The sequence below is a fragment of the Pholcus phalangioides genome, unplaced genomic scaffold (genome assembly GCF_987345545.1).
Source record: "Pholcus phalangioides strain wild (caught in Gottingen) unplaced genomic scaffold, Ppha-v1.0 ptg000011l_1, whole genome shotgun sequence".
NCBI classification, from domain to species: domain Eukaryota; kingdom Metazoa; phylum Arthropoda; class Arachnida; order Araneae; family Pholcidae; genus Pholcus; species Pholcus phalangioides.
In genome coordinates, this window is record NW_028301604.1 from 56047070 (window position 1) to 56064193 (window position 17124).

At 35.3% G+C, this 17124-nt stretch overlaps 1 protein-coding gene across 2 annotated transcripts in view; it reads left to right on the forward strand.

Moving 5' to 3' along the window:
* LOC149080600 (uncharacterized) overlaps nucleotides 1-5674 on the forward strand; it is a 48996-nt gene extending 43322 nt beyond the window's left edge. For both annotated transcript variants that reach the window (XM_089239751.1, XM_089239750.1), the window contains exons 6-7: nucleotides 728-912; nucleotides 3281-5674. In XM_089239751.1, coding sequence (XP_089095877.1) covers nucleotides 728-912; nucleotides 3281-3457 — 362 coding nt within the window. In that variant the 3' untranslated portion in view covers nucleotides 3458-5674. The remainder of the gene's footprint in view (nucleotides 1-727; nucleotides 913-3280) is intronic.
* Nucleotides 5675-17124: the final 11450 nt, after the last annotated feature.

The following is a 17124-nucleotide window of genomic DNA, read 5'->3' on the forward strand; positions in this document are numbered from 1 at the left end:
GAAAGAAAATTATTGAAAATGATTTGATTAAAATTGAAGCTGGTTAAGTCTGAAAAATTGGAAATTTCTATGCCACCTGTCGATTCCAGGTTTCACCTGTATAGCCAAGGAAGGTACCTTTACTCTCTTCTTGTAAGTAACACGATCATTCTACAGTGGAACCGCCCATAACGGACATTTTTTTTTTTTAAACACGTCAACACATTACTCATTGTATTTTACTACCCATTAACGAACACTCCTCATCAGCAGACAAAATTTTCGGTCCTATGGGTGTACGTTATCGAGAGGTTCTACTGTAAAATGCGACTTTGAAAGCGCTTATGTAAAATGTGCCGTTTTGAAAAAAAAAAAAATCCCTTTAACACTAGTAGGGCAACCGTTTTGTTATGTTCCCTCTTTTGAATGAAAAATACCGAAGTGAATGAACGAGGTGATTATGCCAGAGTTTGGTAGAAACGACCAACTTTATACATTGCAACTTCTACCAAAAATATTCCTGTTCGAATAAACCCTGTTGTATAATCCGGCAGAACTCATCCGAAGATTCTAGAACCGTTAAAAAGAGCATTTCGAAAAAAAGTGGAAATGTTCCCTTTTGCAAATTTTAAGCTCCTGAATCCCTCTCGTATATACATATCACCAAAAGCAAATGCATATAACAGACACCGTAAGATTGAATAATTCATATGACGGTAAAAATTGTATCAGTTTAATTTCATTTTAGGGGCTTTTAGCTTGTATGACTACGACAGCGACGGCTACGTGAGCAAATCGGAGATGCTGGACATCGTTAAAGCGATTCATCGGATGCATGGGAAGGAAGAAAAAGCAGCAACTGGTGCCAGTGGAAGTAATGAAAGGAATGCTGCTGAACGCCGTGTTGATGAATTATTCGCCAAGTTAGACACAGTAAGAGCATATTAAAATCTCGGCTATCTTATACTTATAGCGGTGCATTTTTATAGATAAGGGATCATTCAAGTATTACGTCAGCATCGGGGGGGGGGTTTAGGATTTGCTGACTTTTGATGACAAGGGGGGGAGGGGGGTCAAAAATGGCTGAAAATCTGCTTACGTAATACTTGAATGGCCCCTAACAAAAACATTTTTCTCCCCTTCCTTGCAATACTATTGACTAATACAGCAGTGAAACTAATAGCAAACTCTAGTTGCACAGCCTCTGTCAAATCGTAAAATTCGACGTCATCTGTATCAGCAGGGAACTTTTTGTTGCATTCACTGCTGCACTATCTTTGACACCTCTGACCATCACAACCGTCTGAGGCTGCAATGGTGTTTGAACTATACAAAATCTGCTGTATCTTTAACGACATATGAGAATCAACTATTCATCACTATCGAAACTTCTATGGAAAATTTAATCGCAAAGACTAAAAGTTTTAGAAACACTGACCCAACATGACATCCTCACAACAGACCACCTGCAACAACACACGATAGACAAAATAGGTATCGTCTTGAAATCAATAGGTTTTCTGCATATCATGCTGAGGTGAACAGGAAAAGTGTCATTTCTCTCCACCGGAAATCGAACTCAGGACCGGTATGCAAGTGGTCCTGGGTTCGATTTCAGGTGGAGAGAAATGATACTTTTTTCCTGTTACCTTTTTTACTTCGGCATAATATCCAAAAAGCCTATTGATGTATCTTAGCAGAGCAAAAAATCATCATCCATCTCTATAGGTATCGTCTGTTAGCTATTTCAAAGACAAATCCGATGATACCAACTTCATCATGTCAGTACCTACCAAAGAAAGGTATAAAAAATAAAAACGTAATTAACCAGGGCCGTAGTGTGCCTCTACGGGGCAGACTTTTCCTTGTGCCCCACTCTTAAAAGAGCTACTACGCAAAGTTTACATTTTTATGATTCGGCTTGGAGCCCGGGTTGCCCCCAGCTCAGTTACGGATCTACCAGGTCCCCAGGTTGGTCTAGTCTAGTTACGGGCTAGGGCAAAGTAAACCAGAAGTTGGTTACGTGCCAGCATTGATAATGAACCACATTTAACTTAAAGGTTTAAAAAAAACTATGAAAAAAAAAAGGAATCAAAGTTCCTAGACCGCAGTGTGCGTTCTCGGGGCCGAATTTTCCTTGGGGGAGGGGAAGGCCTCCTTAAAAGAGTTATTATGCAAAATAAGTGTAAATTTTTGTGGGGCCCCGATTCGGGCAGTGCCGCGGTGGCCCGACTAGTTACGAGCCTGGTTTTAACGTCAAAACTTGCTGTCGCGTCTATGGCACAGCCTACCCCCATTTTTTTTGTCTTGTTCTTGATCATTTTGTGATTTAAAAAACATTATTGAAGGGGCGCGGTAGACCAGGTCGATAACATACTCGCCTAAAGTACCAAAGGATGTTTAGAGGTGTCGCGAGTTTGATACCCAGTTCGTCCTTGTCAGAAACTATCCTGACACAGGGGTACAACAGAAACGTCGACATCACCACAGAAGGTGGTTGCTATCGCAGGGAGTATCCACATCGAGGGGTTAGCGCACCAACTTCTCGGTGAGTACAAAAAAAACGGACGTTCGGAATAGGCAATAAATTGTAGGTCCGTGTCTAATTAGCCCACGAATGCAGAAAATGACAGTGGTGCGACAAAAATGATCAAATGATCTTGTTCTTGATAGAAAAGAACAAGTGAAACGTTTGCATGTCATCCGCCTTTTACATGTGCATTCGCGGAAACCATCGGAAGTAAAACGTAGTTCTAAAAAAAAAAAAACCTTTAATATGTTTCTCAGTAAATGACAAGACAGAAGACGAGGTACAAACGGCGAATATGATTGAGCAGCTAGTGACATTCTACGTCAACGCGAATCACTTGAATAGCATTTCTTATCATGGAGCTATGAATTAGTTTTATATTCCTCCATGATGTCTTATGAATTTTTTAACTTTGGGGGGGGGGAAGAAGAGACCCCCACCACTTACTTTTTAGCCTTCGTATATAATATATAGGGCCGCAACTAGATGCTTTGTCAGCCGGGGCAAGTACGCATTTTGGCGCCCCCGTATAATGTTGAAGGAGCTATTAAAGGGCGAATTCAGCACCAGCTTCTAATCCAGCGTCCGCTATACCACACTTCTGCTTCCTCCTAGTTGCGGCCCTGATAATACATGTTGCATAGCCTTCAGAATGGTTCTAGAGTGGTCCGATAGTTACGGGGATACCTCTTTTGCATCTGAAATAGTATGATTTTCAAACTCTGTTCTTTTGGATTGAAAATGTATAAGTAAGTCTATGTTCTTTTTCAGGATGGTGATGGAAAAATTAGCCGAGAGGAATTCTGTAAAGGCTTCAAGACTGACCCCTGGATCGTAAAAGCTTTGATGGCGAAAACGCCTGGTGCGAGTACCACATCTCTCTGCGCGGAAGATAAAAATATAAAGAGGCTGACATCGAGCAATCACGGTTCTCCTCTTCATAGATAATGCCACTGTCATTCGACGGAGGCAATCAATCGATTCATTTGAATCATTTGCCATTTCTGAGAGATGCAAAGCATCTCATTCTATTTCCTGCATGAATACCGATGTCTGTATGCGTGCAGTGTTCCAAGTATAAATGTGGTGTTCCATGCATGCATGTTATTCTAAAAATCTAACTTTATTTCTCATCACAGATTACGTTACCCTTACACAAAATTCAAAAAATTAGCGTATTTCTTTTCCTTGAATCAATATTACAAAGTAAGAAAAATCAAATTAAGACAGACAATGCAAAACTTGCCGTTCTTATCATTATTATTAAGCAAAAATTAAAAAAAAAATAATTATATTTTGTCTACAAAAGTGAATGTGCGGAAAAATAATGTAAAATAGAGAGCAGGGACATTCAATTTTTTTTTTTGTGAAAATGAAGCAATCAAGGTTGTGTCAAATTTTTTTAATCATTAGGCTGCGGGAATAGTTTGAGAAATGCTTCTCAAAACGGCAGTGCAAAAAAAATTTCCTTTTTATCAGTTGTCTTTTCTGAAAGATAAAACTCAAATGTCACTCAAACAAATAATGATACATTGCAAATAGAGTGAAATTTGTCTTAGATGGACAATGTTTGAAACAAAAACCTGTCTTTTTTTGATGGAATCAAAAAATTGTCTCTTCATTGATTAACGTTTTTATGCACACCTTTGTAAAATGGAAACCTGGCTAAACTGAAATATTATTTCAGTCTCTTGACGTTCCGCTTCGTACAGATTTCCTCGTATAATACAATAAAAAAAAAAGAGGTATAATACAATCTGAGAATCTGGCTTCACACAAATACAATCTCCAGCAAAATATTGATTAGGGCATGCAGGGACTCTACCACTACTGAACAATCTACACCCAGTACATAATACACACACACACACAAGCAAATCTGTTAGAGAATAAAGAAATAATAATATATATGCATACGCCATCTATATGTCATTTTAAGAACTTCATATAAAAAAGAAAAATAATTCAGATCACAAGATGATTGAGCAGGCTACCTTGCTCATCATTTGTGGATGATGGGAGCACTCCAAGGGTTAATGATTTAAGTTTTTTTAATGAGTGAAAAAAAATCCAGTTTTGGAAGTATTTGCGTGTAAGAAAAAGTGATGTTTTTCAATAACTCAATGTTTTTATCTATTTTAAATATAATTTGTTCTTTTGTACGTCTCAATCGAGAAATATATATAACCAACTGTTACGATTAACACTATTCATCCATATTTCCCATACTCAAAATTCATGTAAACACTTTGACTGTGTCAAGTGAGAAAATATTGAAATGTCAAAATTTAACCCAGGATATTCTTTCTGATTCATTTTAAATTTAGCTCTGGTGAAAGTTTGTTCAACACTATACTTTCACAGAGAGCCCATTAAAGTCAGCACGTGTTCTGTGATGAATGGCAAGTCAATTTCTGAAAATGCAGCGAGACTAAATTACAGAATTTCAGAGATATTGCACTCTTTCAAAAGATATGTTTTCACACATACAAGTATATATGTATTGTGAAGACTAATTTATTTTCTTCTTTTGATATCTAAAAATGATGTCTGTGAACAATAATTATATACAACCACAGGCAATTTTGTTTTAGAAATATATATAAAGAAAATCTTCAAAATTAAGATGTTATATAGTAGAATGTCCGACATGAGAGACGTGTTCTGTCGCAATGAAATGTTTAATAAACAAATAAACAAGAGAGTTAAATATTTCCTTAAATAGTAACGATGCTAGTAGAATTCCAACAATTCACTTTCTATGAACATACAGGCACAATAAATAATTATATGCATTTGATTAAAGTAATTACTGTGATGAGATTGAAAAACAAATCATTAAATTTGCTGTTGGTATATATATGTCGGTGATGTACATTATGGTGCATTTTGTACTGAACAAAGTTTTGTAAGTTTTAACACTAGCAAATATTTTAACAATTTAATCTCATAAAAAAATGGGGCTAAAGGTGACCAATAAACAAAATAATGAATTTATAACTCAATAGATTTAAATCCAATTTCCTTTTTCTAATTTAATATACCTAGTAATTACGTTGTCTTTATCAAGTGCATGTATGCTGACTTTTTTCCTTCTAATATTTGAAAGAAAAAAAATTCATTTTGTACTTTGTGACCAGTGTGAAATAAAGTATATGCTACACATTTTGTTATTTGATTTTTAAATGACTATGTTCACATATAAACATCCATAAAACTGTATTTTAATCTACTCTTGGATGGGTCCTAACGATTCTTAATGCTTTAAGCTATATTATCTGAAAAATAGTGCAGTCGCTGCTTGTTGTTACGAACCTATACAGATGTTAAAAATTAGATTCATTTATTGGAAACCCTTTGAAGAAATAGTATATTGTTTGGGACTAGAAAATAAGTTCATAAAAATGGAGGGTTCATAAAATATTGAGTGTCAACTGTAACAATAACACTAAACAACAAATTTTGACAAAGTTTCTGTGTTCGAAATAATAATAGTCATCGCTTAAGTAATTATGTGTGCTGAACACCAATTTAACCTTAAAAAAGAGTGATTGGATAAGGTTTCCTCTAAAATTACACATTTGACATGCATATAATAACACAATATAGTACAACAAAACCCAACATAAGTATATGGAAAACAAAGAAAATATACAAGAAAAACCACAAATAATATAGAAATTTCACCAGTATATAGAGGCACAACATTAATACAAATACATAGAAACACAACAAAAATACATAAAAGCTCAAATGTAGTATAGCACAATAGTTCATTTATGTATTTGCATCTGACATGTACTTTGTTTTGCATTATGCTTGTACTGGACATAAGGAGCATTTCTTAAGATTGTCAAACAGTAGTCAGGCAACATTGAGGTTGACCAGTTCTATGGTCTTTAACCAGTCATCTGGCCAATTAATTTCTCTTTTTCCCCCTTTTTCTGTTTTTTAAAAGTTTTTTTTTTTTATCTAAAATATATTTTCCTGATTAAAATCTTTTTATGAATGCATTGAAACTGACTTCATGTTCCTAACTATGTTTTTAAATCATCAACAACAAAAATTAATGATAACTGAAATAATTACTAATTAGTATTCAAAAACTGAAATACCTATACCAAAAATTGGCAGAACATCCTATGCCTTTATAGCTAGATGACTGGTTTTAACACTTTTTCACCATATAATAATGTTAGTAAAGCTTTTTTTAACTGTTAACATGGTATTATCTCAAAAACAAGAGACAATAAAAAATTTCACTGTGATATTAGTGTGCAGCAGGTCAAAAACATTCGGAATTGTATATTTTCATGTCGGACAGTTTCATTGTTGTCCAGTGATACTGCTCGTAAATCACTTTTTTAAATAAGGTAATGCCTATAAAATGAGAGCCAACCAAACTTTTTCATGGTGATATTCATGTTCAGCAGGTCAAAACTATTTAGTATTGTATGTTTTCATGTCGGATGCAATTCATTGTTGTCCAGTGTAATCATCTGGTAAATTAAATGATAATGTCCGAGATGCGAGATCATAGAAGTTGAAATTTTGGCCATTACATTGCAATTCTTAGGGGGCACTCTTGTTTGTATTGGATCTAGAGGTTGTGTAATATGATAGATCATTTTAGAGATACCCATCTTGTAGGCTACTTCCACACAATTGTTTTAACATAAAGATCCTTTTTGATGAACACTTCTTAAATACCATTGTTATTAACTTTTAATATTAAACTTTCAATGCTTTGCAATTAATTCCAATTATTAGTTTGCCAGAACTGTAGCAGAACAAATTCAAATGTCTCAAATATTAATCTCTTTTTTTTATGGAATATTCTATAGAGATATCTCTATTTTAAGTAACAACACCACCCATCATTATGAAGCGTTTTTTTTCCCCTAAATAACTTATTTTTTGCCCTTTTTTCAAATGAAGCGGAAAACTTGAGATTCAAAATGCATTGAGAACTTGCTCTGGGGTCCAGTAATATTGCAATCTTTTCTTTCTTCTCTTCAATTTATGCAAGGCTTTATGCAACTATAAAGCCATCCCTTGTATAATTGATTAATAATTCTAAACAATACTAAATATAAATAAACTTATAAAATAGGTCAATAACACATGCTAGTAGCAAAATATTTCAAGACTGGGTAGAACAAAGACAAGGTAGATTTAGTGTTAACCGGCGCACATTGCAATAATATAAACACATCTGTGAATTTGGTAGCAAAACTGTATATACGTTGAACACCACATAAGCAAAGTAAAAAAAACACTGGAAATCCTATGAATCAAATTTCATATTAACTGATTTACACATTTAACATTTAAACAAATTTTCACTTCATATAGGAGCAATTTCATGCAATACAAGCAAAAATTTCAAAAGTTTTAAGGGATACTGATCCAATAAACTACAGATGTCTTGCAATACAAATAGTAGGTATGCTGAAGCCTCCTGAATGGGAACTAGATTTGTAGACTTTTTTTTTCAAAATGTTTTAAAAACATTTAAAGATATTTTCTCCTGTCAACTGCTTGTTAGGATTTCACAAAGCGGCTTCAAAAGCAACCACTGAATATTAGCATGGCTGATATTACTCACACGTACCTTATTTTTGGTGAACCAGTCATTAGGTACCTGTTCTTTGATACATTTTTGAGTTGTAATAGTTTCCTGTTAACTTTTCTAACTTCTACGGTAGATTGAACTAAAGCATCTTTATACCTATACTTTAGTTCTAGATCGAACCACAAAAGAGTGGCTCTAGGCTGTGCAGACTATGCGGACACAAAATTTTTTAGTAAGTTTTTATGCAGAATTTCAAACAATGAGCATACTGAAACTGAATGATTTGAAAAAAAAAAAACCACGATTTTATTTTTCTAAAAATGATCCTCACAGACTCCAATGAAATCCGTAAAATCTGTATAGGGGTAGTTAGTGTAAATAGACATCCATGATCAAATCTGGATTTGAACCCAGACCTGCACAATCACAGGCTAGCTCCGTAACCACTAGACTGCCAGGGGGAAATTTTTAAGATCTCGCTGGGAACAGAGCAACAAATTTTTGGGGTTATTTCACTGGTGCGGCTTATATACCAGAGGATGCCAAAACTCTCGCATGGGTATTAATAATCAGTGATAAGATAACACCCCTGAAACTATGCAGTTGGTCTGCTAATAACTCAAAGATTTGCACATTTTCAAGTTCATATCCTTATTCTGCAGAACTTGGCTTAATGCGTGGGTCTCACTCGGACACAAACCAAGGACCACGTGACAATTAGATCTGTTTACAATTTGCGGCAGTTAGTGTGAAAATTGCTAGGAAGGCAGTTTTAGCTGGTAGAGGGGCCCTAAGAAAAATCAGTTTGTCAAAGGGCCTTATGATGCTGTTAAAAAAACTCAAACTAATTTTATAAAATTTGCATGAAATCTCATTCCAAAAACTCAGCATTAATGTTATTTCTAACTCGCAATATTATTAGTTTTTCTGCATTTGTGCCATCCTTTTGATGAAGAAGTCTTCAATTATACAATCAGTCAAAAATTCTAGGATTTTCTGCCGGATGCTTGATACTGGAAAAAAATTGTACATTAAAAAAATTTTTATAACTTTTTGTGATGCCCTAAGCACGTGCTGATTTTGTTCAATGGCTAATCCTGCCTGTTAAAAAAATTTTAAAATTGTGGGGGCGGCAAAAAAAATACAGTTTTTTGCCTATGTACATACACATTTTCATATAATCCGGGCTCTAGTCATCAGAATTACTGTCTTTCACATTCCAGATAACTTTATTTATAACTTTATTTCTTTCAAAAATCTGCTGAGCTATTTCATACAAAACGAAAGGTTAAACAAAGAGAAAATGCATTAAAAAAACCCCCACAGATTTGAATATTTTCAGTGCATACCGTAAGACTTGGCATCAAACTGAATGAACTACATTCTGATGCATCTGCATGTGCGAAACAGAGAAATGAGCTAACTGCATCACATGGGAGGAGGGGAGGCATCTAAGAACCTGACAGGATTATTTACGTAAATATATAGTGCGAAATAATAAAGTTGCCAAGCTCCTCATCTCTTCCTTTCAATTAATTTCCATCTAATTGTGAAGTTGTTCATCTCAGCTTTCAGTTCCATGCTCATTTTTTTCTTCATATTGCTTCTTAGTGTTTATATAAAACTTATCTTTAAATTTTGGTCAATACCTAGAAAGAATTAAACTTTTGAGGTCCTATGTCAAATCCACCTCGTCATATAACCGAATCAGGAAACAATGATACTTCATTGTTACAACGGCACCAAACAATAATAGGAAGACCCCCGTAAATACGGCTTCTTAGAAAAACTCATAAGCTATACAAAAACTGCAAATGGACAAACATCCAGGAGCCTTCCTCATTGCAGGGGAAGGCGCTATATAAAGTACAAACTGTACCAACTGAAAAACATCAGGACCGCAAAGGGTCAAACAATTTTCATAGAAATCTATGGGAAAATATTGCATCAAGCTTTTATTAGTAGTAATATAAGCTCAATGGAAAATCACCTTTTGGCTACGGAATGTGATTCCGGAAAAAATTATCTTTAAGCCTATACTACACATACGGGGCAGCTTGAGCTTACCTGATGCCCCAAAAGACAACCCTAGTGGGAGGATGACAGATCTTCAGCCTAGGGAACCATAAAAATTAAAGGAATGGGTATAATTGAATGCAGTTTGTGAAAGGCAATTATCACAAGGGGGGAATAGAACAGGAGATTCACAAAAAGGTACATAAAAAAATTAGCTAAAATTTTTGTTGAAGAGGGTGGGGTGCTGTATGAAACATATCACTGCAGATATGGAAATCAGTCCTATAAAATGCATGGTGTACAATTAATAGCTCAATTCTGAATTTTCCTGTTACTAGCACTTACATAAGGTTTTCATTGTGATGGTCCCATTGGTGGATAAAGCATTACTGGTGAATTTATTTTACCTCAGCCACAAAACTCTGGCTGAAGCTTTATGAATGTTTTGGACACAAAAGAGATTGAAGAAAGGTTCAGGCCCAATCACTCCTTCCGGACTGGTTTAATGCTATCAACAAAAATTTGAACCAAGTGTTTTTTCTGTACCAAAAAAAATCCCCCTTTATGAGAATAACTTTTTCATAAACCACATTCAAATATACCAATTCCTTCAATTTTTATGAGTGTTCAAACCATTGGCAAATTTATAGGACACCCTGTACAGTCACACACTATTGTTTAGCAAGCAAAATGTCCGTGATCCACTTTTGAAGAAACTGTCCCATTTTTTGGTCCAGAATAATTTTAACATTTTTAATTATGCCAGATAACTTAATCCACATTACAGTTCTTACTGTATTAATCAGCCATCATTACTAACACATATCCTGTAAAGACGAAGTACAGCACAACAATGAAGCATCTTTTATTGAGAAATTTATTTCAAATAGCACTTTTGGTGCAACGGACAAGTGAGAAGCTGAATTCTTTCATTACAATTACAAAACACTTTCAATCAATCTCAAGTTGAATGTATTTAAATGCAGTTTAATAGAAAAATGCCACTTAAAATACCAGATTTTCATACAAAAACACTTTATTGTCTGAATTAAAAAATACAGTAAATTTTATTTTTGCTTTCACAAATTTGCTTTGCACAGATGCAAATTTACCATACAATTTATAGACAAATATATATCATGAGATCAACAAACATATACAACAATACCGATACAAAAAAAGTGTAAAATCAACTCTCTCAGATATATGATAGTTGCACAATTTGCACATAGTGAAATTCATATACACCCCTCAAACTTTTGAACCATTGGTTTTAGTTGATGGTTAATATTGTTTTTTGTTTTTGTTTTTTGGATTCACTGTTAGTAGGACAACAATAAGAGAAATAATCCTGATGAAACCATAATCCTGATGAAAATTAAGTTTGAACTTTCAAAGGAACTTTTCTAGTATAAAGAACATTTTTATTTCTTCTTTGAAGTATTACTTCATTTTTTTTTTTTTTTTTTTTTTTTAGTTTTTTATATAAGGTAAATATCTGTTTATAAGCAAGTGGCAGTTATATGGCTGAGTTAATATCATAGTTTTTCAGGCTCAAACTGAAAAAAAAGTGACAGATAATAATTGTGTAAGCGGTGCCATCTAGTGGCGATAGAGAAAAAGAATATAATATGAAATACTACAGCTGCATACACAAACATACTCCCACCCTATCAAGAATATACATGGTGTCATATTATTCTTGATACATGGGTAGAACATATCTTAGCAATTAACAAATTAATAGTTTCCTTTGAAAATACCCCTAGCAGTCCAAATGGTGACTACTCGAACATAACATCTCTACTTAGATGAATTTTATGGCATTATCAATATAATATATACCTGCACGTGAACGAAGTCGTTGAAGGGCTTCATTAAATGCACTGGCTTTCGGGCAAAACATGCAAAAACAGCAATATATCCCTTTGTCGGAAGAGATCCGAGACCTCTGTGTTGTTTTATGTTGACAGGCCTCGCAAAGTCAACTCCACCAGCTGAAAGAGAACGATTCAAAGAGGAATGTTACAAACACCCTCCTACCCGAAAGATACCATCACCAGAACTTTCAACAGACGAATTTTCAGAAGAGACATCCCAAGAAATATGTTCACTTGGTTTCAATGAATTATAACACCACTTTCTCAAATGAAAGCCATGCTTTTTGAAAACACTAATAAGCTGCGGCTGTGAACAAATGTTTATAGTGCTTGTCAAATCATCACAACCGGATAATATATCATCAACATACGTGTCGCTCTTAATGACGTCAGCAACAGCTGATAAGCTCTCCTCACAGTTCAAGGCCATTTGATGCAATGATCTAGTAGCGAGGAAGGGGGCCGATGAAGCTTCGTAAGTTACTGTGCACAGTTGATATTCCCTTGTCTCTGCACTCTTATAACCTTTCCAAACTATTCGTTGATAGCTTTGGTCAGCAGGATCAACTAAGATTTGACTATAAAATTTTTCGATGTTCGATCCATAAGCAAACTTGTGAATAGGGAAATTGAGAATAATAGGGAAAATGTCACATTGCATAATGCTTCCTACACAGAGAACAGCATTCAAAGATGCCGATGTGGATGGCTGACAAGAGTTATCAAAGACTACTCTTACTTTAGTAGTGGGGTTTGAAGGTTTCAGTACATCATGATGAGGCAGGTAAAATATCTTTGTACTATCTGCAGCAAGGTCTTTCGAAGATACCTCCACCATATGCCCCAAAGTTTCATATTTCTCCATGAAATGTTTATATTGAATACCCATTTCTGGATTTTTCTCAAATTTCCTTTCCATACTCAATGAACGAGATATCGCTGGTGGTTTGGAGATATCAAGAGTATCTGGAGAATTCTTTTTTGGTAATTTTACCGCAAATTTGCAATGTTTGCTGATATGATAATTGTACTGAAAATGCCTCTCACAAAATTCCTCTTCAGGAGAGAGACAGTTTTCATGGGACACTGTAGGAATCTCATCGATATCCAATTCAGAATAAAGACATATCAAATTAGTATTAGACTGACAGTTATTATTAGCTTCATTACATTTTGTAGGGATCTTTCCTGACAGCACCCAACTAAACAATGTATTTTGGGCAATGAGTGCACTATCGTTATCCTGGGCGTATGAAAGAGAAAAATGCTCAGCTCCAATAATAATTTCAATATTTTTTACACTTATCAAAGTACACATCAGCTAATATAAGCAAATCAGCATAAGAATTCAGTTCATCCGAATGGACAAACTCAGTGGGCAATGGAGCCGTTAACTTTCTCAAGATATATGAATCAATGTCAATATAATGATCATCATCATAGGTAGAATATAATTTTAAGTTCACTAACCCTCTAGTGGTACCGGCGTTCACAGCTGCCACTCCTTTCACAGTAAAGCAGGCATTTTGCGGGGAATTCTCAATGCTTGAACACATGCCTCACTAATAAAGGAACACTGAGAGCCAGAGTTGAGAAGTGCATGGATAATATGGCAAGTACCCGACGTATCCAAGACGCACACTTGAGCCGTAGGTAATAGATCACAGAAAGAAACATTAGCGGAAATATTTGATTGCAACACTGTGGGATCATGCACCTTAGACTCGGTAGATTCAGGCATATCTAATAGCACAGCGGTAACACTAGTGGAAACAATTTCGTGCAAAGTTGAATGATGCTGCTGATCACATCGAGAACACCTGAACAATGACGAGCATTCATAAATCTTGTGAGAGCTGGAGAAACAGTTGAAACAACTGTTTCTTGTGAAAGAAGTTTTTCTAACAGCCACTGACCAGGACTTGAAAATCTGACACTTATGTAGCCCGTGAGGTCTGTTGCATGATGGACAGCTCTTGATGATACTGCTAGGTGACGATGTTGATTTTTGTGGCACCTTGTTTCCACTTGCTCACCTTTCAGGATTGAAGATCTTGAGGGCAGCGCATCTAGAATTGCGAGAAACTCAAGGAAGTTTCAGAACTTTGGAAAATCCTGTTCTGCTGTCTTTTGAGCCCAAAGCTGTCATGTTTCTGGATCAACCTTCTCCAGCAGGATTCGAATGAGCCAAAGGTCCAGAGTAACAGCTTTATCAGCAATGGCATGCGAACTTCGAATAATCTCATCCGAAGTATCAGCAATGTGTCTCAGCTTCGGTTCACCGGGACTAAAAACCAGTTGCTGTTCAAGGAATGTCTTTATCAGGGAAGAAATCGTGACCTTCTTCCTGTCAAAACAAAGCAATAATTTCTTCCACGCCTATATGTATGTGGCTTCTGACACTGGTATGTGTTTGATCAGTGCCGCTGCATCACCCTACAAGAGGCCCTTCAAGTAACCGAATTTCTGGATGTTTGTCAAATACTCGTTTTTGTGAATCACCGATTCATAAAGGTCCTCGAAACTGTTCCAGTTTATATATGACCCCGTGAATGACAGAATGTTTATGCAAATAACTGTCTCTTACCTCAGTAGTAGTAGAAGATGGTAAACGTGTCATCAACTGCAAAAGCACTCATTGTTGTTCCGCCAGCTGCAGCAGAATTTTTCAGTACGGGTGTCAGCATCGGAACGCTCAACCGTCGTCTAAGGCACCTTTGTCATGGCAGCCAGAGCTTGTTTCAATTTGGATTTCATTGAAAAACACTATTCTTAAACCTGAGCAATTTCTGACAATTCCTCATCCAAGCATTCGCCACGGGGAACAAATTCCTTGAAGACATACTCGAGCCTTTCCAATCTGGTCTTGATGCCCTCATGGTTGAACTCTGTTGTCTTTTCGATGAAACGTTGGATTCTTGTGATCGAGGCCTTAGCTCTGCCTCGATGAGCAATGCCCTTAGTTGACATGATATCAGGGCTACTATATGCAGCGAGTCTTTGTTTGGGCGCCAAAAAATTTATACAAACGCGCTGTTATATAAGGAGAATGCAAGGGTTCAATTATAATGAAGTTTATTTAGACATGAGCAAAGGAGAGCAAAGGAACAACTGACTCGAGCAATACAAAAAACATCTGCCTCAAAAGGCGGAAAAAGTAACAGATAATAATTGTGTAAGAGGTGCCATCTAGTGGTGGTAGAGAAAAAGAATATAATATGAAATACTACAGCTACATACATAAACAAAAAGAAAGATGAAGGTAATTTTTGAACTTAAGTTGTCTGATTTTCTGTAATAAAATTTAAATTTTGAATAAAATATTTTATACTTCCCACACATTTAAGCCCTGTTCACATGTACAATAAAACATCCCGGGAAGTTCCCGGTAACAGGGATTTTCGCTACAAACCGTTCACATGACGTTAAGTTTATGGTGATAATCCCCCCTCTTCTTTCTGGAAGTAGTCACTGGTTACGTAGGTTGAACGGAAGTGATTGATTCAAGATGGTTGACAAAGGAGCTTATAGCAGTTTTCGCGGTGCAAAGGATTATGGGAGAGAAGGTCGGTGTCGACCTCCAATCCACCCAAGAAAGATCGGCTTTTTTTGATGAGCTTCTCTCCCACCTTTTTCTTCTCTACAAGGGGAAAAAGTTGTCATGCTGGTAATTACCACCAAAGCCACCCCCAATCTTGCACATGTGAATGGGGCTTTATTTCATAAAATAACACTTACTGAAAGATAGATGATTTTTTTATATTCACCACTTTATATATTATACTCCAATTTTAAAAAATACTAAACTTAAGGTGTTTAGACATCAATGATAATATAGGAATATATACAATTACGGTTTTACTAATCCAGCACATATCAGAGAACGGTTGTGCCAGATTATTCAAAGGTAGTTCGAAAAATAAAAAACCCAATTACATAATATATCCAACAAGCAAATATTTACTAGAAAATGCTTGCTAAATGTCCTCAAACAATTCTGAACAGCTGAAATGTTATTGATTGGTTACTATTTGAATGATATATGTGCAATCAATTTTTTGGCGCTTGAGTTTTTGAAACAAAGATAACAAAAACAAGTTTATTTTATAAACTGATCATGCACTTTTTCCACATCCATAATGATAACCATCATCCATGCTGATAAAAAAAACATGGAGGGTTCCACTTTTGGTGACTTCTCATTGTGGACTAACTTTAATTAAATCTGAACACTGATATCTGAGTATAATTAAATGTAGCTTCCATAAGGTTAAATGAATGAATCTTCCTTTCAAAAACCACAAAATGCAAGTTTGAACATGCATCTACTTGAGTACAACACTACTTGACTGATTAAAAAATCTTCAGGAAAATTTAGACTTCAATTAAAATTTTAACTCTTTTTTTATATTATTAATAATGAGTAAATTTTTAATCACTTATAATGTATTACTGATGCTTTAGAAAATATCTAATTTTTCTATGATACTTAAAAAAAAATTAGTAAAATCTGAGAGAACAAATCGATAATTTTGTATAGCTGGATAATTTTTCATTTTTTAAATTATCCAGGTTAGATTTAGCATCTATGAAAGAAAAAATAGACTTTCTGAATGTAGGCTTGTTAAACAAATGTGATCTGTGTCTCTTCTAGAAATTATGGTATAGCTTACTGAACATGGTCATAATTTGCAAGCAATTTGGCAAGTAGTAACAATGAGAAATACTGAAAGATGATTAGTTTTGAAATACCATACTCAGATTTGAGTTGTTGATAATACAGAAGGCTCTTGCTAATCCTGCACATCACACCAGGGTGTGTCAGATTACCAAAATAGCCGGATGACTGGAAGTTAATTGGAAAAGCTCATTTAAATACTATAAACTTCAGAGAATAGACATGTAGTGACATGTTTTCCTCTTCTATGGTGGGGGAAGGACTCAAAGAAAGCCTGCCTAAACATGCTGGATTACTGGACAGACCAAATTAGTGTACAGCCAGATTATCAAGAGTCTACTGTACACATTTTTTGGCTGAAAACTGAGGAGTTCAATGCAGTAGCTTGACCAGCATATTATTTTTAGTTTGCACAGAGTATACTTGTACATCTTACGACAAATAGTATTGAATAAATAAAAGTTCA